Source organism: Prosopis cineraria, unplaced genomic scaffold (genome assembly GCF_029017545.1).
Source record: "Prosopis cineraria cultivar Desert tree isolate PC_DT_omini unplaced genomic scaffold, ASM2901754v1 PC14, whole genome shotgun sequence".
Taxonomy (NCBI): domain Eukaryota; kingdom Viridiplantae; phylum Streptophyta; class Magnoliopsida; order Fabales; family Fabaceae; genus Prosopis; species Prosopis cineraria.
Window position 1 is genome coordinate 22576433 of NW_026555345.1, and position 27295 is coordinate 22603727.

The window sequence follows — 27295 nt, forward strand, 5'->3', positions numbered from 1 at the left end:
AAGGGCCAATGTCGGCAGGCCGCAAAAATCAGGACCGATACTAAGATAAGTAAAGTGAAAATTAAGCATATTATTCCTAGAGTTTTGATTCATTTACAATTTCTTTGACTTATTTTAACTAGGTCCTTAACTTAGTTATAACTAACTACCTCATTTTAAAAAGATTTATTAATTTAAAATATTAGTATTAAATTTAAATATTCACACTTTTATTTTTTAAAATATAAAGATTAATATTTAAATAATTAATATTATAAAAACTGAATTATAAGAGTCAAAATTTAAAAATTAAATTAAAATTGAGTTAAAATTATAAAAGTGGAATTACAATGAGTTAAAATTCAAGACTAAACTACAATTGAATTAAAATTAGGTTAAGGTATACTTTTAATTTTTTAATTTTATATAAGATTTTAATTTAATTTTTTAATTTTATAAAGAATCTTTTTAATTATTTAATTTTAACATCGTTAGTTTTAAATGATTATTTTTTGTGTTAATTATTATTATTTTTTAAAAATTAAACTTAATATATCCACAGTTAAAAATGTTTTATCAATATTTAAAAGATCAATATAAAAATTTATTGGAATAAAACTAACAATGTTAAAAGACTAAAAAAATATTTTATAAAATTAATGGATTAAAATAAAACCTTATACTCCCTCCGTTTAAAAATATATGACATTTTTAATTAAATCTTACTCTCCAATAAAGTAATTAACTACTTTTTAATTAACTTTATTTTTTTATATTTACCCCTATTAAACACCTTACAATAAATATAAAATTATTATTAATAAGGGCATTTTTAAAAAAAATAATAGTGACACTTTAAAAGATTAAAAATATATTATATTATTAAATATCTAACTCTTTAAAAAATATATTATATTTTTAAATGAAGGGAGTATAAAATTAAATGATTAAATACGTATTTTAGTCTTAAAATTATAAAGTCTAGATAATTAATTTTTTTTTTTAACTTACGCGCCAATTCTTTCGAGTTTGCCGCCCCTTTCAAACCCTAAATTGAAACCCATTTCTAGATTTTATGCGTCTTCCCCGCAACAACAGAACCATTTTCCAAAGCAAGCGAGCCTTTTCTCTTCCGAACCTTTGAGCTAGCTACATCATGGTTATGTTTCTAAGCCCTAAATCTTTTCTTCTCCAAATTTCCTTAAGGAGGAATCGATTGAAACGATCGAGCGCTTCTTTCCGGTCAGCTTCACTTCATTCCGGAAGCAGAAAAGCTGCTTCCTCTTTTTCGGGCGCTTACTCTTCCAAAAGGCGACGGCGAGAACACAAGAAGTTCCTTCCCGAAGAAGTCATTGGGGAAATCCTTCTTCGCTTGCCCGTCAAATCTCTACTGCGTTTCAGGTGTGTTTCTAAGTCATGGCACTCTCTCATCTCCAGTCCTCTTTTCGCGGAACTGCATTTTCAACGATCCCCCGGACGCACCCATCGAATCCTTGTGACTGCTGATTCGCAATTTCAATCCATAGATTTCAACGCTCCCTTTCATGACGATTCTGCTGTTGTACATCTCAATTTTCCCCGACGCAGGACACCTGATGATCTCGAGATTATGGGTTCTTGCCGAGGGTTTCTGTTACTAGTTGTTGATAAACAACAAAAACTTTTTATTTGGAATCCCTCCAATGGTGTCTGCAGAAAGATACCGCCATTGAATCGGAACATATTTGTATATATGTATGGCTTTGCTTATGATGAGTCCACTGATGACTACATACTAGTTCTTGTGTCAGACTTCCTCGCTTTCTTCTCACTCAAAACCAAATCATGGGAAATACTTGCTGATGAATGCCAATATATCTATCAATGGGATGAGCCGACCAGTGGTTCGATCTTAAACGGTGCTATTCATTGGTTTGCTAAGCGTGTACGACAACCACCACCTGAGTGTTTTACAATTATTGCTTTTGACATAGCAGCGAAGAATTTGCGGGAGATACCTGTTCCTGATGATTATGAAGTTGGTTCAGGTTTTTTGGGAGTGGTTGGAGGATGCCTAACGCTAACTGAGAACAGTGATGTAATTAAGATGTGGGTGATGAAAGAATATGGAGTGAAGTCATCTTGGACTCGTCTTTTCACTGTATCTACTAATCCGTGCCATATCGAATTCTTTCAACCATTATGCTTCACCAAAGACAATCAACTTGTTGTAAGAAATAGTACTATAGGATTACTAAAATTGAGTGCCAAAGAAGAGCTGCAAGTAGTAGATTATCTGAAATTTTTTCGTAGTCCGATGTCGTTTGCGTGTGCAAGTGTGTACACTGAAACTCTGCTTTCCCTCCCGTCAGTGTAGTGTGATCATTTGGAGGAGGCCCAAGAGTGATGGTGACCAATTAGAAGGATCAGGTATTTTATCGTCACCCTGTGCTTTTACCCTATAATGGTTACTTTATGGTTGTGTTGGTGTATTTCATGTTAGGAATTGCAGAGCAGCTTCGGAATTTGTCAAATAGAGTTAAAACTTTGCAAGCATATAGACGTCTGATAACGATGACGAATAATGTTGATCTTTTGTACTGAGTATTGTTAAGAAGCTAAAATAACATTTTTGGGAAACTAATTGAAAAATTGTCATGGAAAATTAGATATTTCTTACTTCCCACGTGAATCTTGGTTAGGGTATAAAAAGAATTATATTTCTATGGTAATGTTCGTGAATACCCTTTATGAAATCAAAATCCATATCATCCTTGAAGGTAACCTTTTCACGTTTCACGTTGGTATCCATTAAGACGCCCTATCATATGATGTTTTCTTTAGAAGACTTAACTTTGTTATGATACTTTTGAAATTGCTCTTCAAATAATCAGAATGAGAAACAATTATAGGAACATTCTAGTGGTCCTATTGCTAGACATTTGGTGGCTGATATGTCTGAATATCTTTATTGCAGTAATTTGCAGCTCAAATTACATTCTGATATGTACTGTTGATTCAACAGACTCATTTAATCTTGCTGACTGTATGTAAGAATTTCTTTTTGTTCAGCTCAAAAAGAAATACTCAAATTCTGATTCTACTATATAATATATGTGTAATATTGTTTGCAACTTCTTAACTCTTTCCCATCTTCTTCGAAGATTCACAATTTAGAAATCTGAAAGTTCATATTTAGACGTCAATTTCTTACCTAAATTCGTTTCAGTATCTGAAAATTATCAAATCAAGGAAATATAAGATCTAACAATTCATGCGTTGTTTAAACTTTCAAGGACTAGAGGGAACTTCATTGCTGCTAACACTATGCTTGTTGATGGAATCTGATTTGTGGGGATTGCATGCATCCATCGACAGTTAATGATTTGGCTATGCTATTTTTGCAAATTCTTGCAGTTGCAGGATAGTTCCGCAGATTGGCTTTCATGCTCTTCATAATATTCTGCTGCAGTTTATAAGTTTGCAGGTGATGCCCTAGAAGACGGTAGAAGCTGTATTCAAGGTTTCTAGTTTTTTGGCTTGGTCCTTGTAATAGGTTGACAGAATATCACATATTATGCTCTCGTTATGATGAAATAGGAATGGTAGTTTGTTTTGATTCTGTTGCAAAGGAGTCGATCAATATTATAATGATGGGTTGTTCTACTGATAATCATCGATTAATATAAACAACTTTCATGCTACAATATCCTTAGTAGTGTAAATAATTTACGAACAAGTCAAAATCATTGTGTTGTATAAGCTCGTAGAAAAGCTGTCTTAATTTGTCAATAAAAATTTTATGGATTAATAATGTATGACTACTATGAAGGTTGAAACTGAAGCTTCGGGAGAGAGAATGCAGAAGCAGCTTTATTCAGGCCCTCTGTTTTAAGGCTCAGGCTATCAGTTAAACTTGTTTTTACTTGTTAATTGTACATCGCATGTTGCACTAATATTGAATTTCACTAATATATTGTAATGTGGCTGTGGTATGGGTGCTCAGTTCTCTAGGCAGAACAACACACAAGGATCTCATGGTATAATTGGACTAAAACTTACTCGAGTTTCAATAAATTGAAATTTGCAAATTGCAGTTTGATAAAAGTTACTTATTTTAGCGAGATTTAACTTTTAAGTATTTTTGTAAATTAATTTAATGTAATATATGTTTGAATATTTTTTTAACGTAGTTTATGTTTTTATAAATAAATATAAAAGGAAATAAATTTTGTTTAATCTCACTTTTTAGTTTTACCCAAAAGTCAATCTTCATATAAATTTTTCCCAAAGAAAGTTAAACTGGGCTAACCTCAATTGTCAAATCTCAATCCAGACCATGGCCATCTAAAATTCTAAACGGAGCCATTGAGGTTTTGGATTTTGTGGCCCAAAAAAAATGAGGTTTGAATTTAAATCAAATACACCTTTAGCTCTGGTCCCAAAAATTTTGTTATAATTTGCTATTAAGGGAAGAGTATGATTTTGTTATATTGTGAGTTGTGATTAATTTGTCCATATAATATTTTCATAATCCAAAAAGTCTCCCTTGAAATGCCATTGTGAATTTGTGATGTGATTTTCTTAAATGAATTAGCTCGATTCTAGTGTCTTGTGTCAATTATTCCTTCTCTCATATTAAATTCACTTTGCAGAACAATTGTTGCTGCACATACTCTATTGCAATTGACAATTTTAAATATAGTGTTAATGAGTATCTTGAATCCAAAATTATTATTTAAATAGTATCCTGAATTTTAAATTTTTAAAATGAGTATCTTAGACCTTAAATTACTATTCAAATAGCAAATTACTCCTACTAGTAATTTATATATAACAGCTATTACTTATAACTTTGTGAGGCTCAATCAAAAGGCTGATGTGAAACTAATCTCCTCTTGACATGTGGCATTTTAGTTAGACTATATAGCAGTCAACGTTGTATGGATAAATGATGGGGGTATCATTTGCTTGAAATTTACAAATTAAGGAGAGTTTTTTTTTCATTTTAAGAATTCATGGTCTAGGATGCTATTCAAATAATAATTTAGGATTTAGGATACTTATTAATCTTTAAATATATGAATGCTTTAAAGTGTCCTTAAAATGATTTGTTTATTATGGATGTTTTAAAAAAAAACATATTAATTACCTTTTAAAATATTAAAAATACCTTACATTTTTTAATATTTAACTATTCAAAAAATATTTTACATTTTTTTTGAACAAAATGATTATAATATTGCATTATTCACAAGCAAACATGAAAAGACAATAGACAATAGAGGATTGCTTTGTTTTCTTTCTGCAAGATACTTGTACATGCATGGGGTGGAGTTATGATAATGACAAACAAGTTACTGTTGCAATTAATTTGATATTCTAAAGTTTGATAAGTTTGTATATAATGAAATATGCAAGTTTCAAGTTTTATTTAAGATAGGAAAATTATGTTCCTTCACCTCTTTGTTTCTATATGATTATTTGTTGTCAAATGAATGCTCTAGTTGAAAATAATGTTCTTCACTTCTATATAGCCAAAGGTTGCCAAAAAAAAAATACTGCTCTTTATTTTATTAAATATTTTCACGAACAGGACACAACATTGAGCGCCCCCTGTGCCTGTTGGCTCTTGGTTAATGCTTCATTAGTTGCCAAAGCATTTGAAAAGCACCTTCAAATGAAGCGGATAATTCATCGCATCGTTTTAGTCTTCCAAAAGGCCTTCCAACTAAGACTGGATATGGGAGATGAGGATCCCACCTTTGTTTGCCCACTAGCATAGCCCTCCATGGCATGTTTATAACCCTGTTGTACTGTATAGATGCCATTTTTGGCATATGTCTAGCAAATCTTATCTTGAGCAGAGTTGGAGGCAAGAGTTCAAAAGTTCATAGTTGCAGCAGCCTCCTCATCAATATAGTGAATAATGCCTCTGAGATTTCACTGTCCATTTTCAATAAGAGTACTCAGTAGTGCATTAGATTTTTTCAACTCAGGATCCTCAATACATAACTTGTAGCTATAAAGAGTATGAATCTAATTATCTTGCCATATTTTAATAGAACAACCATCCCCTATATGCCAACACAGGTTATCACTCAAAAACTCTCCACCCTCCAAAAGACTACTCTGGCACCAAGAAGCTTTCGACCCCTTTTTGGCCTCAAGAAAATGACAGTGATGGAAGTAAATCCCTTTAATAACCCTAGCCCATAATTCGTCAGAATTATTCATAAGCCTCAGCAGTCTTAGCCGAAAGAGCGTTGTTGAAGTTCACAAAATCCTTGAAGCCCATGCCCCAATCATTCTTAGGTCTCTTAAGGTCTTGCCAAGAAATCTAGTGTATCTTCTTACCTATAGTGTTACCTTCCCACCAAAAATTTGAGATAAGACTATCAAACTCTTTGTGCATTTTGATAGGAAATTTGAAACACATAGGTAGGAATAGCATTAATAACTGCTTTAATCAAAATCTCTCTGCCTGCTTGTGATAAGAAGCTACGGCTCCACCATTGAACCTTTCTCTGCATCCGATCTCGTACATACGATAAAGCCTGGTATTTAGTTTTTCCCCATACACTAGGGATACCCAAATATCATCCTGGATCATTCGATGCATCTATACCTAACATATTGCTGACTGAGTTCTTGACTGCTGGAGGAGTATTTGCTAAGAAGAAAAGAGCAAACTTCTCCATATTAGCAGTTTGAGCAGAAGCTTCACAATTATTCCTTAAAATCTGTGCAATCAATTTACAACTATTCCCTTCTGCATTCATAAAGAAGAGGGTGTCATCAGCAAAAAAAAGCTGAGTAACTTTCAGACAGTGTAAACTCATTTTAATTGCTCTTAATCTGTGTGGCTCTTGATACTTAACAATCATACTAGATAGAACTTCTGAAACTAGGATAAAAAGATATTGGGATAATGGGATCCCCTTGTCTTAGACCTCTTTCAGGTTTGATCAAAGCTAACTTTTTCCTAGAAAGAGAGGTTCAAATTGACTGAGCTAATGCAGTTTATAATTAGCTGCACCTATAGTCTACAAAAGCTAAACTTCAGCAAAACTTGATTCAAAAAATCCCATTTCACCCTGTCATGGGCCTTGCTTGTATCCATTTTTAGTGCAAAATCAAATTTCTTACTATTGAGCTTCCTTCTCAAATAATGGTACACCTCATGTGCAATGATGATGTTATCATGAATTAATTTACCCGGGATAAATACTCCTTGGTTCTGAGAAACACAGGTATCAAGAAAAGGTTTCATGCAAGTAGCTAGAATTTTAGAGAATATTTTGTAACAGGAATTACAAAGTCTAATAGGGAGGAACTCAGTAAATAATTCAGGTTTATCAACCTTAGGTATAAGAGTAATATTAGTGTCTTTATCTTTCTTTAACATTAACTAGTATAAGCATGGGATGTGAAAAATTTAAAAATAACAAGATTTAGTTAACATCTAAAATGAGTTGTTATTGTGTATAAAAAAGAAGAATGAATTGTTATTAGAAAAATTCATTGAGTCATAAATCAAACTTAGGGATATTACAAATTGATTTTAAATTGAACTTTATAGATATTTGGATAATATTTCTCTATGATATTTAAATTTGTGTTTTGGAGGGTTTCTAATAAAAAACTAGAAGATTTATGAATATATGTTGTGAACATGACTGAGACACCAACTTTAACATATGTCACTATAATTTGAAAACACCTTATATTTGGTTGCAACTCCTTAGACTCAACCACTCATATCGTGAGAGGTTGTAAGAATTCTAAAAAAGTTTGGATAAAATTAGTTAAATAATCTAAATTTAGCATATTGTTTTCTCTCTCTCTCTTTAGGACTGGATACTTTGGAATGCTGACTATGATGTGGGCAATGCTAGTTCTAGAAAGATCCCCTAGCAAAAATTGTTCGTCCATGTATGTTGGAACATCTGGAAAGGTAGATACAAAAACATCTATTCCACATAAGATAATACTGACAAAGACATTGCATTTACCAGCATTCAGGATATACTCAATGATCAATATCTTTAATTAAAAAATCAAATTTTTGAATCAACAGGGCGATAGATCAAATGCTAAATGGTTATGCCCTAAAGATGAATGAGTTATACTTGATATAGACTACTCAGTTAATAATCAAGGTGCTACTTCCTGCAGTGGACTTATACGAGATAAGCATGGCAATTGGATTAAAGGCTTGTCCAAGTATTTTGGTTTTCACCTATGTACGGGAGATGAACTTTTGGGCACCTTGGAAGGACTAAGCATTTGTTGGGATGAAAAGATTGACAAAGTTCATGTCTACTCTAACTCTATCGAAGCCCTTAGGTTAATATGCAACGAGTTCTCTACAAATCATCCTCTAACTACTACTATCAATAAAATTAGAGATCTTGTTATAAAATACTGGACAATCACCTTTGATCACAACTATAGGGAGGCCACCAAATGCATAGATTGGTTGGCACATTAGGCTTCTTTTGACAATTTTAATGTTTACATTTTTGACACTCCACCACTTGGGTGTAGAAATTTTTTGTACACTAACATGACATAACATGTCATCTAGCACGGTGTCTCTGTAGCTTTTTATTCTAAAAAAAAAAGACCTCATGTCGACTTTACATTGAAGAATTCAATTGAATGAATATGGTCACTTCGAATCACATTTTCATAACTTGTGTATTGCTGATTCTATTAAGGTTTAAGAGAACATTACATGATTAAATATGACCATGTCAAGTTTATATACTTCTCCATTGGCAGTTTTAGCTTTTTCATTTTTTGGTGTGACCCAAGCATAAAATTCGCACCTCCTTAGTATATATGGTGTATATAGATTTGCTAGAATTTTTGTCTAAGTCTAATATTTGGATGGATGCTCTTTGATTGCATAAGCATGTCATATTTTGATATTTTAACTCTTAGTTCATGCTACTTTGACCCACACTTAAAGAAGCCATAAAGTCTGCAAATTAATGAAACTATAAATCAGAAAAAACCAATAATCAAATACAGTCACATGATATCAAAGATTAAACCAACAACTAAAATTATCAGTCATGAATTCTATACCTATCTATGATTGGATACTAATCTGACCAATATTTCAAGATTCAAACCATAAAAAGAGTGTAGTTTTCTTATCATTCACAACCCATCCGTCTTGAAACTTTATTGCTTTGCCATGTTGGAACGCCCTCAAATTCCTTAAATCTGTATTTAAGGGACAACATCAAGCTGTTAGATGCAAAGGAAGATAATATAGACTTCACTATCCAAATAACGTGACTCTAATGGTTTAAAATGACAATTACTTTCATATGCTTTTATCTTTTGCTTTGGAAGTCTGTTTAGCAGATACAAATGTGCTGAAAGCATATGAAAGTAACTGTCGTTTTGAACCATTAGAGTCACGTTATTTAGATAGTGAAGTCTATATTATCTTCCTTTGCATCTAAAGGCTTGATGTTGTCCTTTAAATATAGATTTAAGGAATTTGAGGGTGTTACAACATGACATTTGCGAGTGACATAGTTTTATTTATTTTTTTTAAATAAAGTAAAATAGAATTACGGACACATGATGTCATCAAATGTTGCCTGCGATACATAATTTTCTTATTATTTTTGAACTAGCATGTGTCCTGTGCGATGTATGCGTTTAAAATGAAAGTAATAATTTAAATAAATAATAAGATATAAATTAAATTACAAAATTGCATTATTATTAAAGAAAAATTAGTTCTAAATTAAAGTAATTGGTGTTTTTCAATAATAGTAAATGGATTGAATATAATAATGATTTAAAAATGAAAAAATGATAATCAAGTCTTAAAGGAAGCAATTTATTCAAGATAAATCCCGAAAGATTCAAAAGCCCCACATAAGTCCTATGGTCCTTCAATGACCATATCTAACAAGTAAAAATACTCAATTGCCCTTATAAAAAAATTCTAGTCATGCACCACTTTCTTATTATGATGTTTTAGAAACTCATGCTCTTGAGTCTCGAACCTGAATACATCCCTTCTAAAAATAGTAATATGCCCTTATCCCTTATTTTTGACATCTCCTCCTCTATCATTACAGTGGGTGGATGTAGCCACTTGTTCCACCATCCATTGTGCACTACCTGGTGCTATCATGGCTTCAATCCTTTGAATCGATGAAAGAGGAGCTTTTCAGTGATTTATTTGTTCTATGAAAGAAATAGAAGCACTTGGCCTAATCCCAATGCCTTGAATCAAGGACCAATACTATAAAAGAGAAGCTACTCATTTTAGATCTGCAACTTAAAGATATGTGCTTTTTGAGTGTGTAGCATGCATTGTAAAATAAAAAACTATTGAATTCGAGAAAGAGTTAAAAATTATTATCACTGAAGGAGTGGAAGAACTATTTAATTCTAAAAAAATTTATTATAGGAGATGACTTCAGTAATTTGCAACTAAAATACCAAATTTTATAACTTCCCTATGAATAATTTGCAACTCTTTCTCAAAATTTTAGTATCTCAGTTGTAAATTATTGGAGCTAAAAATTTTGAGGAGTTGCAAAATTTAGTATCTCAATTGTAAATTACTGGAGCCATCTTCTAGAATGATAACTTTAAGAATTTAATAGTTCTTCTACTCAAAATTTTAAGAAAGAGTTATAAATTATTCATAATGAAGTTACAAAATATGGTATTTGAGTTGCAAATTATTGGAGTGTTGTCCTAAAATAATTTAATAGCTTTACAAATTCAAGAATTCAATAGTTCTTCCAACCAAAATTTTGAGAAAGAGTTGTAAATTATTTATATGAAAGTTATAAAATTTTGTATCTCAGTTACAAATTATTGGAGTTATGTCCTAGAATAATAACTTCAAGAATTAGTTCTTCCACTCAAAAATTTGAGAATGAGTTGCAAATTATTCGTAACGACATTGCAAAATTTGCTATTTAAGTTACAAATTACTAGAGTATTGTCCTAAAATAATTTAGTAGCTTTGCAAGTTTAAGAATTTAATAGTTCTTCTACCTAAAATTTGGAGAATGAGTTACAAATTATTCGTAAGATAGTTGCAAAATTTGGCATTTTAGTTGCAAATTATTGGAGTGTTGTTCTAAAATAATAGCTTAATAGCTTTGCAAGTTTAAAAATTTAATAGTTTTTTCACCCAAAATTTCAATAAGGAGTTGCAAATTATTCGTAGAGAAGTTGCAAAATTTAAAATCTCACTTACTAATTACTGGAGCTATCTTCTAGAATAACTTTTTTTAAGAATTTAATAGTTCTTCCACTCCTTCAGTGATAATAATTTGCAACTGTTTCTCAAATTCAATATTTTTTTATTTTACAATGCATGCTACACACTTAGAAAATGTACATTTTCAAGTTGTAGATCTAAAATGAGTAGCTTCTCTTTTCTGGTATTGGTCCTTGATTCAAGGCATTGAAATTAGGCTAGTTGCTTCTATTTCTTTCATAGAACAAATAAATCATTAAAGAGCTCCTCCATTTCATTGATTCAGAGGATTGAAGCCTTGATAGCACCAGGTAGTGCACAACGGATGGCGGAACAAGTAGCTGCATCCACCCATTGCGATGATAGAGGCGGAGTCGTCAGAAATAAAGGATAATGGTACACTACTATTTTCAAAAGGGATGTATTCATCTATGAGACTTAGGAGCATGAGTTTCCGAGAGAATATCACAATAGTATTGCACGATTAGAATTGTTTTATAAGGAAAATTGAGTATTTTTGCTTGTTAGTTATGATCATTAAATGATCATAGGACTTATGTGGGATTTTTGAATCTCTTGGGGTTTATCTTGAATGAATTGCTTCCTTTGGGACTTGATTATCATCTTTCCTTTAAAAAATCCCCATGTACCTTCCCGGTGGAATGAATTAAAAATCCAAATCAATTTTTATAAAATAGATTTAAATTATATCCATACTGTACAATTAAATTATAATGAAGAATTAAAATTAATTTCATAAACTGGATTTTTGTAACATAAAGTAAAATAATTTTATAATATTAACTGATATAGATGATAAAATATATACATAAATTAAATTAAAAAATTAACTAATAAAATTATTAATAAGCAAGGTTATTGAAGTTTCTTTGAAATCGTAGTTTATTATTTTTATTGCACATCCAATATTGTGGAAATGGTATACCTTAGTGGTCTCATGCACTTCATCCAAATATCCTATACTTATTATGAATGTTGATAGTTTGTATGTTCTCTTCATCTTTGGGATACGTAATAATTGAATAGTTTATAATTTTTTTTATAACATGCAATCTATGAAAAATTAAGATTACAAGGTAAAAATAAAAAATTGTAATTGGGTGCCATTTTTTCTACGAAATCATGTTTGGGTAGATGGATTTTCGAAACAATATAGATTTTATTTTTGATTAAATATGACATTAACAAATAAATATATTAATATATCAAGTACTGGAAATTTTATTTCCAATTGAAATATCAATATTTTCAAATCGTGTTTGCTCCATAGTCAAGGGATTTATCAAGTAAATGTCCTTAAGCAAATTTAGCATGGTTTTGAAAACAACTTTACAAAAAGATGCTTAAGAGTATAAGTGTGAGGGGAAACATTCAATGGATTTAAAGAAGCCTTGACTTTGATTTGAGTAAGCTAAAATGACTAAAAACTTTTCATCTTACAATTCACGAAAGTTTAATATACTTGCAGAGCTATAAAATCATTAACATATCTTTGTCTTTTTTGGTAGGGGACAATTACCCAATAATACCAATTCACCTACCTATATATTTACACTCCCTTTTCATATGAAGGAAACTCACACACCCTCCACAATTGCCCACTCTTGGCTTGAACACATGTTCTCCTTGTTATAAGAGAAGTGCTGGTGCCACTGTGGCATAAGGTCATTGCTAAATCATTAACTTATCATTATATAATCTTCCTCTTTTAAAGACATTGAAGCAAAATGTGAAAGAAAATATAATCAGAATAAACAAAGGGCAGGAAAAAGTAAATGTAAGTAAATAAAACAAAAATCCCATTATACATTCAAGAGGCTCACATTAATATTCTTCTATTTTCATGAGGCAATATTCTTTAGAACCTAAATACATGCCATGGAACTGATGGTTAAAAAAAAAAAAAAAAATACATGCCTCAGAACAAACTATTTATCATCACACATTAGGTATATAAATTTTAAGAATGACATTTTCATAAATGCCAGCTGCTACTGGAATGCCAATTGACACAATGAGAAATTTAAAGTATCAACAAATTGCAACGATTTACAATGAAATTGTAGTGTAATGCATATCAAATCCTGAAGCCATAATATGAGACAGACTAAGTGCAAATATATGTTTTGAGTCATCTAATTTTCTTGTAAATAATTCAAATTCACCACATAATATTTCTATCAAATGGCCAAAAAAAAAAAAACAATATGTAACCGTTACAAGACATTAGGGAACCCACAAAAGAATTGAAAAATAAATAGTTTAGATCAATCATGTCATGCGCACTAATAGTAGAGGTAGGATCCCGATATTAGTGAAGCTTGATGGGTTTTGTTTTTTAACAATTAATTGGTACCAAATTTCCTTAGAACATTTTTATTCATTCATACATACAATTTAGTTAAAGAACGTGTCGTATAAAGACATAATGTCTTTTAACAATTATAATTATAAAATTCTGCATTAAATCAATTGTTCAGAGCTTAAGAATAATGCAACTTGGTAAAGGTTTTATGTAATATCTATCTTGACAAGAATAAATCACATATAAACACTCTATCATGGTATTAAGAATTTGACTAAACCCCTATTATATTACCATGATAGAAAATGATTAAGCTGCAATTTACTTAAAAACATTTATAAAATTTGGGAGATGCAGTGGGGAGATTTGTTGCATGGCTTAGTCATCTCGTAATAATGGCAATGCCAAAGCCACTAGCAAAGAACCCATTGCCATCGAAGAAAATTTATAGCTTAAATAATTGTTTAGAATATTATAATATAATTATATATATCTAACTTTTCTCTTGTATAGTAGAGGGGGAAAAGCAACTTGAAAGATAAGGCACCGGGCCATACCAAAGAGTCAGCCACGGTTTCACAGCATCCAGCATCGGTGTTTGTTGTAGAATACAAATACTATGGTTCTCTTGAGACTTATGTGATGGCTATGAGAATGGCTTGTCAAATGGCAATTGTGGATGTTATTAATTTTGATGATAGGCTATATGGTAGATTGAGCTTATTTAAAGTCGTCATGGATAAAATTTTAAATGAAATCCTTATGCATGAAATGGCAAGTACTAGTTTGATGAGCTTTTACCTGAGGTGGTTCTTTAATAATGTTTGATCAATTACTTAAATTATATATATATGTGTATGCACGCCCATCGTATTAACCCATTTATTTTTTCATCGAAGTCACTTTTATACCTCATTCGTGATTCTTGGTGGCCTTATGTTGAGGTTCAAGGTGATTAATTCCCATGACATCTCTTCCCACAATGATATTACTAAGAGAGCTCTTGAAGATCGAGCAAGAAAGTTTTCAGATCAATTCAAGAACAGATGAGCAGGCAAGGATACTTTATTTCTTACTCCTTAATGCTAAGGGTAAGCTGCTTTCTAGCTACTTTTGATATGAGTAAATATTTTAGATATTTACTTGTTTGCTAACACTTACTATTTCTTGTTAGGGGGCATTGGATGTTTATTTTAAATATTTCTTGTTGCTTGAAAAATATGATATCTCGATTCCCTTAACGGAGAATCAACCAATAGGCTAGATATGATATAACTTTTTGACATGTGAGTTAAATTTTCTTCACTTGTTATTTTAATTCCTCCCACACACACATAATTTCTCACATTTATTCTTTACTTTTTTTCTTGTGAGAAATGTGTTACAATTAAGGTATTCATTTAATTAGTTAAGTTTTTATATTATATCATTTCATTGATATGTGCTTTTTTTATAGTGTCTACTCTAGTCAGATCAGAGTAATCATTGTGGTTATTGCTTGATGAGATGCATAAAAGACATCATCACTCATACCCCTACAACATTACATGGCATGTTATACATTAAATTTAATTACACTTGAATTATAAATTTTAACCAACTTTAGTTAACTAGCTAGCTATTAACTTGAATATATTGTGACCCTTTACATACATTGACATCTACTGCGTTTGGTATGCAGCTGCACATATAGAAGAAGTCTTTGAAGATGTGGCTCAAGTTGTGTTTAACACATGGATAGCAGCGGTAGTTAGACCCAATAATTTGTTTAGGTATATATATATACATATATAACTTACACATCCATTTTTTTAGACAACTTTTATATCCTAGGCTACTTAATTTTGGAATTTTTGTTTGCAAATTAGCTAACATTATAGATTTTTTATAGTTTAGGGTTTAGGGTATACGAATAATATCAAAATTTTAATGTGTTCAGATAGTAATTTTAATAAAAATAGTGATTGATTTGTTTATGGTTGCTGACTGGTTGTTATGTAGTTAATTTCGTCTATGTAAATTTTCAGAGGGCTGCTTTCCTTAAAAAAAAAAAAAGAATACTTGACAGTTATTTCAAAATAACTGTCAACTACACTAAAGGGGATGATTAGTTTAAAATAACTATCAAGTATTCTCAAATATTTGATAATTATTATGATATATTTATCAAGTATTTATGATAAATTTTCACTACACAAATACTTGATGTATATTTCAAAATAACATATTTGAGAATACTTAGTTTAATGGTTATTTTGAAATATACATCAAGTATTTGTGTAGTGAAAATTTATCATAAATACTTGATAAATATATCATAATAATTATCAAATATTTGAGAATACTTGATAGTTATTTTATCAAATAACCATCAAGTATAGCTCCCAAGTATGAAAAAATAGCTATCAAGTAAGGGGATATTTTATAGTAATGGTATGGTTATTAATTGTCGAGTATATAAAAAATAACCGTCAAGTAAAGGAATATTTTGTAATAGTGTTAGTTAGGATTATTTGAAAGATGACGTGGGTAATTAAAGGCATCTAAAAATTTCACATTAGATAAAATGCTTCATGCAATTTCTTAAAGATAACACTTAATTATTGTAATGTAAGACCTTATAAGCATCACTTTGATTAACAAGTCTCCCAATCACTATAAAAAAATTAATTTTTAGCGGTGACAAAAGTTGCCATTGAAACTTGAAAAGTCATTGTTGATTGTTTTTAGCAACAACAAAAAATTACCGAAATGTTGTCGTGAGAGCTTTTGTCACTGATTCTATCTGTAACGATAAAAAAAATTGCTAATGAATGTGTACAATCAATGACGACTAATGTCGTTATAGAAAGTAAAATTTGTCGTTGTTAAAAGTTGAGAATCAACAATGACATTTGTTGTTGAAGCCAACAATTAGCAACGATTAATTTGTCATCACCAAAAGTTGAGCATAAGCAAAAAAGTGATCGTAATGAACATTTACCACATGACAGCATGTCACTCCACATCAACTCTTGCATGGAGCCACGTCACTTTTTAGGTACTTTCCACATCAGCTACAATTTTATGTTATTTTGGTGAGAAAAGTGCTCCAGCCGATTCGAACGTGGGTCCACAAGCAAGGAAAGAAACGCGCTACCTTACGACTAAGGCCAAATGCGTTACTCGGCCATGTATGACATTAATTTTTATATAGACCTATATAATAATCATTTGTTTCAAACATTCATACATTGGAAACGTTCTATTAATAAGTAATTTAAATTATAAAAAAAACTAAAATGAAAATAATTATAATATATAGTATTTCCAACTGAATTATATATGTTTAGGAAAAACTTGCATTATATATTTAGGACACATTTTTTCCAATTAAATCATGATGTGTCTTTTTTATATATTATTTATTTTATAAATTTTTTTATTATTAATAGATTAAAGTTCACATGTCTTGATTTAATTAGATAAAAAAAATTAAGTATATATAGCTAAGTACATAAGTCTTGCCTTTATGTTTATATAAATTTGTGTTATATATATATATATATATATATCGCACTTTAGTTATATGATTATATATTTTAATACTCCCTTTGTTCAAAACTATACGGTATTTTTAATAATATGTCATCCTTCAATAAAGCAGTTACTTGTCTTTAAACTAATATCATCTTTTCATATTTAGCATTATTTAATAAGATGTTTAACTTCTCAAAAAATGCCTACCCTTTTTAACGAAAGAAGTAACAAAAACTTTTAAGTAATGGAACTGTCTTATTTTTACATTACATTTTACTTTTAATTAGTTTTCATTTTTAAATAAGAAAATTATACACTATATTATCTTATTTTTTTGTATTTATGTAGCAAGATAAAATTATAAGAAATTATATAGCATCACATAGATATAGATAGATATATTTCATATATTGTAAAAATTAAAAGTAAAATTTTAAAATATTTCATTTCATTTCATCTTCTTCTTCCCTATCATTAGCTATCAAATTGAGAATATCTAAACCAACATCAAGCTTTAAAGTTTCTGGTATAAAATATAGAATTTAAATTAAAAAATTAGATTAGATAAAATATTATTTTATGAATGAATAAATTTAACTATCACATGTCTAATTATTATGAATAAGTAGTGTTATTGTTTAAAATATCAATTTAATCATAAAACATTTGAAAATAGAAACTCTGCTACTACATTAAGTGCATTCCAAACTAATATATAAAACAATAGGTTTTTGAATGCAATTATTACTTTACATAAAGGTATGCATTGGTCAATTCAGTTAGATTCAGTGTTAATTGAATAGTGCCAATAAACTAAATTGGCTTATATTGTTGGGCCGAATCAAATTGAACATTACTTGATACCAAAAATTGACCTAAAATAATATGCTTTGGCTTGATTCTTTAGTCCGACTCATTAATATTAAATAATACCTTAACCTTATTTTAAAATAATTTTTTTATTTTAAAGTATCAATATAACCATAACATATATTAAATGAAAAGTTATTATGTTATTTTATATATTCATCATAAAATTACAATAATACAAGAAAATTAATGTTTTAAAACGTTAAATATTGGATTAAACCAAAAATAAATAATTATGATGATAATATTTAGTTATACTAGTTATAAAAGTCACACTTTCAACGACGACATACAAAGTTACCGCTGAAAGTCAGTGACTCTAAAAAGTTTTCGCTGAAAGTCACACTTTCTGTGGCAACTTTAAAAAATTATCGTTGATTGTAAATTTTTAACGATGACATATATGTCATTGCTGAAGCTTATATTTTTAGCGGTAACATGCACTTGTTGCCGCTGAAAGTTTGACAATAAGTGGTGACTTTATATTGTCATTGCAGAAAGTCACATTTTTAGCGGTGACTTTGCATATCGCCACAAAAGGTCAAACTTTCAGTTGTGACAATAAAAGTTGTCGTTGAAAATTTACAGTTAGTAGCGACTTTTTAGGGTTGTCGCTAAAAGTCATCGCTGAAAGTATTTTTTTTTCCATAAAAACTTTGGGTGATTTTGATAACAGCACATGGTTTGGATCTCTAGTGATAAAAAAGAATGGAACATTGGCACATACCTTATTACTAAGCAAAAAGCAATAGATTATAAATTTTTACAACCAATCAGCCATATGGTAAAAAGTACAAAATTAAATATATTTTATGAATGAATCAATACGCGTATAAGCTTCATTTTCTGAGATTTGCTTAGCTTATGTGTGTCGTATTTGGATTGATTTCTCCATATTCCTGTACCAGAAAATTTTAAGCAAAAAAACCTCAGCTTACTACCTAGGATAAAAATATGAAGCAAACTATGTACACAATCAATTTCGCTAGCCATACCTCATTCATGCATTTCCTTTTCCTCCATGTATATCTTAGTCAGAAAATAGCAATCCATTTCTATCATTGATAGAGTCTCCTAAACTGCCAAAATATAAGAATGCAAAAAAGAATTGACCAAGAAAAGTTAATTCTTGACAATACACTGATTTTGCTTGACCTCTTGCTTTCATTGTAAAAAGAATTTGCCAAAGAGAAGAAATAAAACGAAGACAAGTATCGATGGAGAATTTCACCAACCTCTAGAGATCTATCATGAGTATTGAAGTCAATATTGCCTCCAACAAAGAATACAAACATTAGCAGTAATACTTTGTTCAAGGTTATTGACGGAGCAATGGTGATGGTATAGCCTGACTTCAACGAAGAAGAAAGACTAAAAGTGATGAGGGAACAAGTCTCTAGCTAGATTGATATGCATGCTGAAGAAATTTAGAAGAGGGATTTGGATTTAAAAATAACAATTAACCACCTATTGAGAAATGTTGAGGAATATCACAATGTGAGAAAGAGTTCTTTACGCACGACAGTTGCTCAAAGCATTCACGAAAATCATAACTTGCGGGGTAGTTTTATAATTTTTAAATATAAAATTTTATGGGGTGGGGATAATGAGGAGATATTTGAGGGTGGGGTAATTTTATAGTTAAAACATATGAGCATGACACGTGGCATCATTAGACCTAAACTTGTGGTTCTACTTTTATATATTTTTTAAAATTATTTTTTTTTTAAAAAATCAATGTTAGTGTAGAAGTTATGATAATGAGAAGGATAATGGGAGAGAATATTTTAAAAATAAATGAAAATAAAGGAGAGATGAATAAGAGATCGGGGAAAGTGGTTTCAGTTAGTTTTAAAAATATTGTAGTTATTATCTTTTAAAAAATATTTTTAGAAATAATTGAAGAGATAATGGAGAGATATGCAAGATAACGGAGAGATAGGAGGTATTTTTATTTATTTTTAAAATAAACAATGAAATGTAAAAATTATAAATGACATGTGGCATGAGATATGTTGGGGGGTGAGGCTGTTTTATTTATTTTTGAAATATATCAGAAAAAAATATAAAAAGATTAATGAGCATCATAGACTCTAAATTATTAGATGAATAACATTTCGGATCATGAATTTCTGAAATATGTAAGAAGTCTCATTAATTTGTAAATTTCGAGCATCTAAAATCATGTCATTAAGTTACAAAAAATGGCTATTATTTTTGTATTTGTGGAGCCTAGTTGTATGTTAATGTGGTACTTATCTTGACTCTTAAAAATAATGGCTATTTTCTCTAACTTAGTTATTGAATTTCAAGCACTCAAAATTTAAAAGTTGGTAATAATTTTATTACATTTCACGAATTTAGAGTTTATAGTACTATTCACACAATAATTTAAAATTTAGGATGATTATTAACTTGATATAAAAACATAAAAGATAGGTGATATTACTAAATATAAGCTTGCCGTTTTACTTTTATATATATATATATATATATTAGAAATATAGAAGTATAAGTAAATTAATGGGAAGTTATGATAATATCCTTATTATATTTAATTTAGAATTTTATTTATTATTTTTAAATTAGAATTTTAAAATTATGAATAAGTAAATGTGAAGTTGAGATAATAGAAAAATATTTGGTATAGGATGATTTTATTTAATTTTAAATTTATAAATAACGAAAAATAGAATAAAAAATATGTGTTATTATCATATGTTGTTTACAGTTATATTATTATATATATATAATATAGATATAGACATAGGTATAGAGAGTAGGTATTAAGATTCAAAATTAAATTTTATTTAAACTTAAAATATGATCATGTTAAAGAGAAAAAGAATAATAATAAATAAAGATTTAATTGAGTGATTGATTTTCGTTAAATTAGATATCATCACCATCATCGTCACCAATACGTACGTTCCTTCGTCGCTTTTTTTACCCGGTCGGCGGTCACCTTCAAAAGATCCTCTCTCTCTCTCTCTCTCTCTCTCTCTCTGTGAGATCGTCGCTCGTATGCTGAAGCAACCACAGGCAACGATGGACAATCTTCCTGAAGATTTGAAGATGGCAATACTTCTCCGCTTGCCTGTCAAATCTCTCCTGCGATTGAAGTGTGTGTCCAAGTCATGGTTCTCTCTGATCTCAAACCCTAATTTCGCAAAACTGCATTTTCGGGGAACATCCCAACGTTCCCATCGATTCCTCTACACAACTGCTTCAGAAATCCGATCCATAGACATCGACACGCCCCTTCACCGCGATTCTACTACTGTAAGTCTCGATTTCCCTCTTAATCAACCCCGCACTCATTTCCATATTTTGGGTTCTTGCCGAGGTCTTCTTCTCGTCCTCACCAAACAACAAAATCTTCTCCTCTGGAATCCCTCCACTGGTTTCCACAAGCATATCTCACAACCTCTCGTATCGAAATTCGTAGTTCCGTGCGGCTTATGTTACGATGAATCCACCGATGACTACTTACTTCTGCTTGCATCACGTATCTCTGATATCATTTCAAGCTTTTATGTCTTCTCTCTGAGAACCAATTCAGGGCAAAGACTTGATCTCGATAAAGAATTTATCAGTTATCTCCCAATCAGAGGCTCTTCAGTGTTCAACGGCGCATTTCATTTGTTAGTTTGGCTTCGAGGGGCTCCATCGACAGCAAAAATAATCATCGCAGTCGATATAGCAACAAAGAATTTACGAGAAGTACCAACGCCACCAAATGATGTTAATTACACAACATTTGGTGATTTGGGAGTACTTGGAGGATGTCTTTCACTGACTGAGTACAAGGGTGACGATGAAATCAGGATTTGGATGATGGGAGAGTATGGATTGAAGTCATCTTGGAGTAAGTTCATGTCTGTGAATCGTCAAATTACGAGGGATAGGATGATCAGTCACGATATTTTGCCATTGTGCTTTACAAAAGACGGTGAACTTGTTGCAGTAGATAGTCATGTAACATTATCTAAATGGAGTGACAAAGGAGAGCTCTTAGAACATCATGAAATTTTTGTTCATCCACGCACTCAGTTTTGGAGACCTATGATTCTATATACTGAAACTTTACTTTCCTTCCCTTGAGATTGTAGATTGATTTGATCAGGTTTTGTTGATTAGTTTTCTCCTTATTTTGACCTAAATTTGCAATTGTATTCTATTATTATATTTATATTTGTTGTTTCGATATTTTGCCAAAAGTGGAGATTTGGTGGTTTCCCGTTATATAGGATCGATCGGAAGGTAAATTTACAATTATTGGGATAATTTCACTTTTTTTTTTTCTGGGGCCAGGAGATAAAGTCATACTCTTACTCTCACCGTTATTTCTTGGAGGCTTTGACCAAGATCGTCATCAAAGTTTTTAAACTCGCACTATAAAGTTCATGGAGTATCATGTCATAAATTCTAACAATTATTCGGGTAAATCTAACCATTATTATTATGCCACATGAAATAATTATTAAATAAACAGACTTTGGTTACTTATCAGATAAATTCTGGCCATCATGTATGAGTCAGTCTAAGAGTTTAAGCAAATTAAGAAGATATTAAATGGATACAAATACGACAAAAAATGAAATATGAGCTTTAATAAATACTCCCTCCATCTTAGTTTATAAGATATTTTTTGAAGATTTTGATATTTTAAAATACACCCCCTTTGTCCCTATACATAGCACGTCTTTAACTGAATCTTACATATAAATAAAAGTTTTTAGTTAAAAATCATATTAAATTATAATAATTTTTAAATTTTGCTCCTAATAATATTAATTAATATCATGATGTGGTGTATAAAATACACAATTAATATATTTTTTATTTTTTGAAAGAATGACAAAGTTGTTTAATTACTCAAAAAAAAAAGTAAAATAAGCTTTTAGAAAATACCATATATAGGAATGGAGGAAGGACACTTTGATAAAAATAAAATTTCATCAATGATCATTTTTCACTACTACACTTTATAACCTTACTTTTGAAATAAGTAAGTTTATAAAATATATTTAATAAAATTTATTAATATATATATATATATATAATTTTATTTAAAAATGTTTTATAAATTGGAACGGATGTACTATGTAAGCACATCTTCCATGAATTCCAATAAATATACTTGTGCTCTAAATTAGTTGTTTTCAAATTGATATTACGCTGGTATTTCCTAATTTTTTTATTTTAAAATTTTATTAAAATTAATAATATTTAATAAAAATTAATTTACAATAATTATTACCATTTAAAGTAAATTTTCTCCATTGATTCTTTGTGTGTGTGTGTGTGTGTGTTTGTTTTGTTCCTTTTCATAACTTGATTCCAAGATTTATTAGACTTATTAGAAAACTAGATATAGATAAAATATTCTTTATAAAAAAAGAAATAGATAATCGTTGTTATTATTATGAATATATAAAATAATATATGGATGTCCATATCTTTCAATTATTCCAATATCACTAAGTTATTCTAGTATATTTTAGTTATTAATATTTTATGTATTTTATTTACTTCAATTGGTTACAATCTGTGCCTATAATAAATATGAGGCATCTTAGTTGTATTTCAATACACTGAAATAATAAATTATCTCTTCTTTCACTCTTTGAATATTCTCTCATTCTAATATTTCCATCAGTATAGTTTTCTCTTTTCCCTCCTTCCACTGCTAGAAAAAATTGATTTAGACATATATCCCTCGCTAAATGGGATTTATCGAAGGATTTTGTTCCTTGCTAATTTTGTTATAAAAAGCAACCTTGTTAAATTTAACAACGAAATACATTCCCTCATTAATTTAATCTCTCACTAAACATGTCTATATTTAAAAATGGTCACCTAATGTTACATCACTAGTCACATGTGGGTCAGCTCATAACATATCATCTACCATCCCATGCCTTATTACCTACCATGTGTACGACGACTCATGTCATGTCATCATCCACCTTACGTCACATCACCTGCTTACTATCATGTGTCACATATTTGTTAAGTTTATAAGGCCAAGACTTGAATTCTTGCCCTCCTACCTTTCCCAAGCTTTTATATTCTTTTTTTTTTGTTAATTGAACTAAAATACATATGTAATCATTATATGAGAAATTAAATATATATTATTTAACTACAGAAATATATCAAATAATATATGATAAAAATATGTGTGTATATTATATTTTATTTTTAATTATTAATATTTTAAAAATATTTATATTAGTATTTATATGACTCTTTATATTATATTTTTTTAATAAAAATATTTTTTTAAGGAAAGTGAATTTAAAATAAAGAAATATTAAATATTAAATAATTTTATCAAGAATATTTTATTTAATTTTTAAATTTGAATTTTATTTTTCAATAAAGATAATTTAATATATAATTAATTAAAAGTCATTTTAGAAAGTCAATTATTTTTACAGTAATTAGTTAGGGACTGAATCCCTCACTAATTATCTAATTTTAAAGAGGGATGGCAATTTCTTACTATTTTTCTTGCTAATTATTTTATTTTAGAGAGGGATTGACAATTCCTCATTATTTTCTCACTATTTATCTTATTTTAGATAGAGATAGATATTTTCTCACTATTTTCCTCACTAATTTTAAGTCTAGATATAAAATCAATATTCCTTGTTAATTTCCTTATTAATTTGGCATTTTTGAGAGGAACAAGCAATTCCTAACTAAATTCCCTCGTTAATTCACATTTTTTTAGTAGTGTTCTCTCAATTTTTATTTTATAACACGTTATTAACATGATTGTCTTACTTCTATTATCATTAGGTGTATACTTTTATTTTTTGTTCTTGAGTATACTTTACTTTATTCTATTAGTGCATTAGAGATTTAAGCCCATGCCCATGAACATCTCTAATATAGGTGCACTATCTTGAAAATGAGCCAATGTCTAAAATATATTTACTTGTTACTTATTTATTTATTAAAATTATTTATCAATTATTTTTTAATTAAATTGCATATTATGTGTCACATCTAGAAGTATAAGGCATAATTTAAATTTTAAATAATGTGGATGGTGAAGCTATGTGCACATAACATAGAGTAAATCTTGATGATATACACAAAAAATGTAAAAGTGAATCTTAAAGATATTCACAAAATTTAAAGTGGATCTTGAAGTTATTCAGGTGATATAATGTATATAATAAAGATATTTATATTTAATTAATTAATTATTTTTTTACTTATTTATCCTGCATTTAATTTCTTATTTTTAATTCCTTGTATATATATATAATTCCTTTGATTATATACACATATAATTTAGTTAAGGTATATTTTTATTTTTGAATTATTTTTTCGAGGAGTAAAAAATTCCTCATGTTAAACAACAATTAACTTTTTCATTTTATGTTGATATGGCATGTGTGTGGAGCCTACATATAGTGACAAGTAAAACTCTGACAATATCCTTTAATGTTAATTTACTTATGAATTCTTTTTTCAAGAGTATGTAGCACCTGTCTTTCTAGGAGCGTTGGATACTTTAAAATATTATTAAAATAAAATTTAATAAATATTATTAAAATATTAAATATTTTAATATTTAATAATTTAAATATTATTATTTATAAATATTCATCCAAAATTGATAAATGATTTTTTAAATATCAATGATTCAGACTAGTTTTTCATAAATTTGAAGATGGCTTGTAATATTTTATATATCGATCATATTTTTAATATTGATTGAGTTCTTTAAATTTTCTAAGACATTCTCTATAATTGTTTAAATCAATTGATGGTTTTCTCCCAAAATATTACACCACTCAATTTAATATTTTAATATTCTTGATATTTTGTAATTTTATATTAAAAAAAATGAAGCGAATGAACTTCTAAATTAATGAAAGGATTTTTTTCCCTCATCTCTCCATTATTGTTTAGTTTAAGTAACTTTTTTTTTGTAGGATATTAATGGGACAGGTAGTATCTTTCAAATAAGTATTTTTATTAGCATATTATTAGTCCTGATTTGTCATATTTCTGACTTTACCCTTAATGCTACAGCCTACAAAGAGTATTAAATTTGGGTAGTGTAATATTTTAAAAGAAAATTATTAGTTGGAAACAAAAATTAAAGAGAATGATCTAAAAATTTAAGAAGCCTAACCAATATTAAAAATATGCGTAAGTTTTGATTTTGCACAAAAGGCATAATGATCTGATGCATTGTCTCTAAGAGAGACTTTGATGTCAATATATACAAAAATAACCAATAATTTATAAATTTATGAAAAAACTTATGAGATGTTAATATTTAAAAAATAATTTATAAATTTTGGATGAATATTTATAAATAATAACATTTAAATTATTAAATATTTAAATATTTAACATTTTAGCAATATTTATTAAATTTTATTTTAACGAAACTTTAGGGTGCCAATACTCCTAAAAAAGACTTTAGGATGCCTAATGCTCTTGAAAAAAATAGTTTAAGAGCAAATTAGTATCAAAAAATATGGTCATAGTCTTACCTGTTACTATATGTGGGTCCTACGCACATGCCAGGTTAGTAGAAAAAAATTAAAGGCTGACTAACAAAAGGGATTTGTTGCTCCTAAAAAAAATAATTCAGGAAAAAAATTATCCTACTTATGAGTACAGGGTGTCCAACGCTCCTAAAAAACAGTTTAGAGGCAAAAATGCACCTTAACCTTATATAATTTTGAGAAAAGTGAGTCATAAAGTTATCAAAGCATAACATGAAAATGGATCCTAAATTTATCTATATAAAATATAAAGTGAATTCTGAAGATATTCACATAACCTAAAATGGATCTAGAAACTATTCACAGTATAAATTAAAGTAGATCTTAAAGACATCTACATTTAAATATTTATTTATTTATTTATTCTACATTTAAATCTCGTAATAGCTTCCATTTTATTAATTTTTAATAATTTCTTTTATTATAATATTTTTTAATCCTACAACTATACCTCCCATTTGTTTTTAATTATTTTTTATTATAATATTGTTACATTTGCTTATAGATATCCATAATTACTGTTCCTTTTTTTAATTTATTGTTCACTTATCGTTAACTTTAATTATTATCATAACTTCTTATTGTTAGCCATAATATTACATGAATTTAATTTGAATAATCATCACCTAATTTAAATTTATTTTGTGATAGCACAAACAATGTCAAACTTGGCTAAGTTCAAATTTGTAGCCTTGGATATTATGGCAAAAAAATTATTTATCTTGGGTCTTAGCTACTAAAATTCACCTAGATGCAAATGGTCTAGAAGATACCTTTAAAGCATCCAATGAAGCATCTAATCAAGAAAAGGCAAAGGCAATGATC

General features: G+C 29.1%; 2 protein-coding genes across 5 annotated transcripts; both read left to right on the top strand.

The window, feature by feature from the left end:
• Window positions 1–1053: 1053 nt before the first annotated feature.
• On the top strand, window positions 1054–3665 carry LOC129292549 (F-box/kelch-repeat protein At3g06240-like). 4 transcript variants are annotated; one of them, XM_054930112.1, is made up of 3 exons: window positions 1054–2388; window positions 2936–3008; window positions 3255–3665. In XM_054930112.1, exon 1 carries the CDS (start codon window positions 1136–1138, stop codon window positions 2333–2335), a length of 1200 nt encoding a protein of 399 aa, XP_054786087.1. In that variant the 5' UTR covers window positions 1054–1135; the 3' UTR covers window positions 2336–2388; window positions 2936–3008; window positions 3255–3665. The 4 variants fall into 4 exon arrangements, with proteins under 4 accessions (XP_054786087.1, XP_054786088.1, XP_054786086.1 ...); XM_054930113.1 differs by having other exon boundaries at window positions 3376–3665; XM_054930111.1 differs by lacking the exon at window positions 2936–3008.
• A 17282-nt stretch (window positions 3666–20947) lies between these two features.
• Window positions 20948–22068, top strand: LOC129292161 (F-box/kelch-repeat protein At3g06240-like). Its single transcript, XM_054929703.1, has one exon. It carries the CDS (start codon window positions 20952–20954, stop codon window positions 22029–22031), a length of 1080 nt encoding a protein of 359 aa, XP_054785678.1. The 5' UTR covers window positions 20948–20951; the 3' UTR covers window positions 22032–22068.
• The last annotated feature ends 5227 nt before the right edge of the window (window positions 22069–27295 follow it).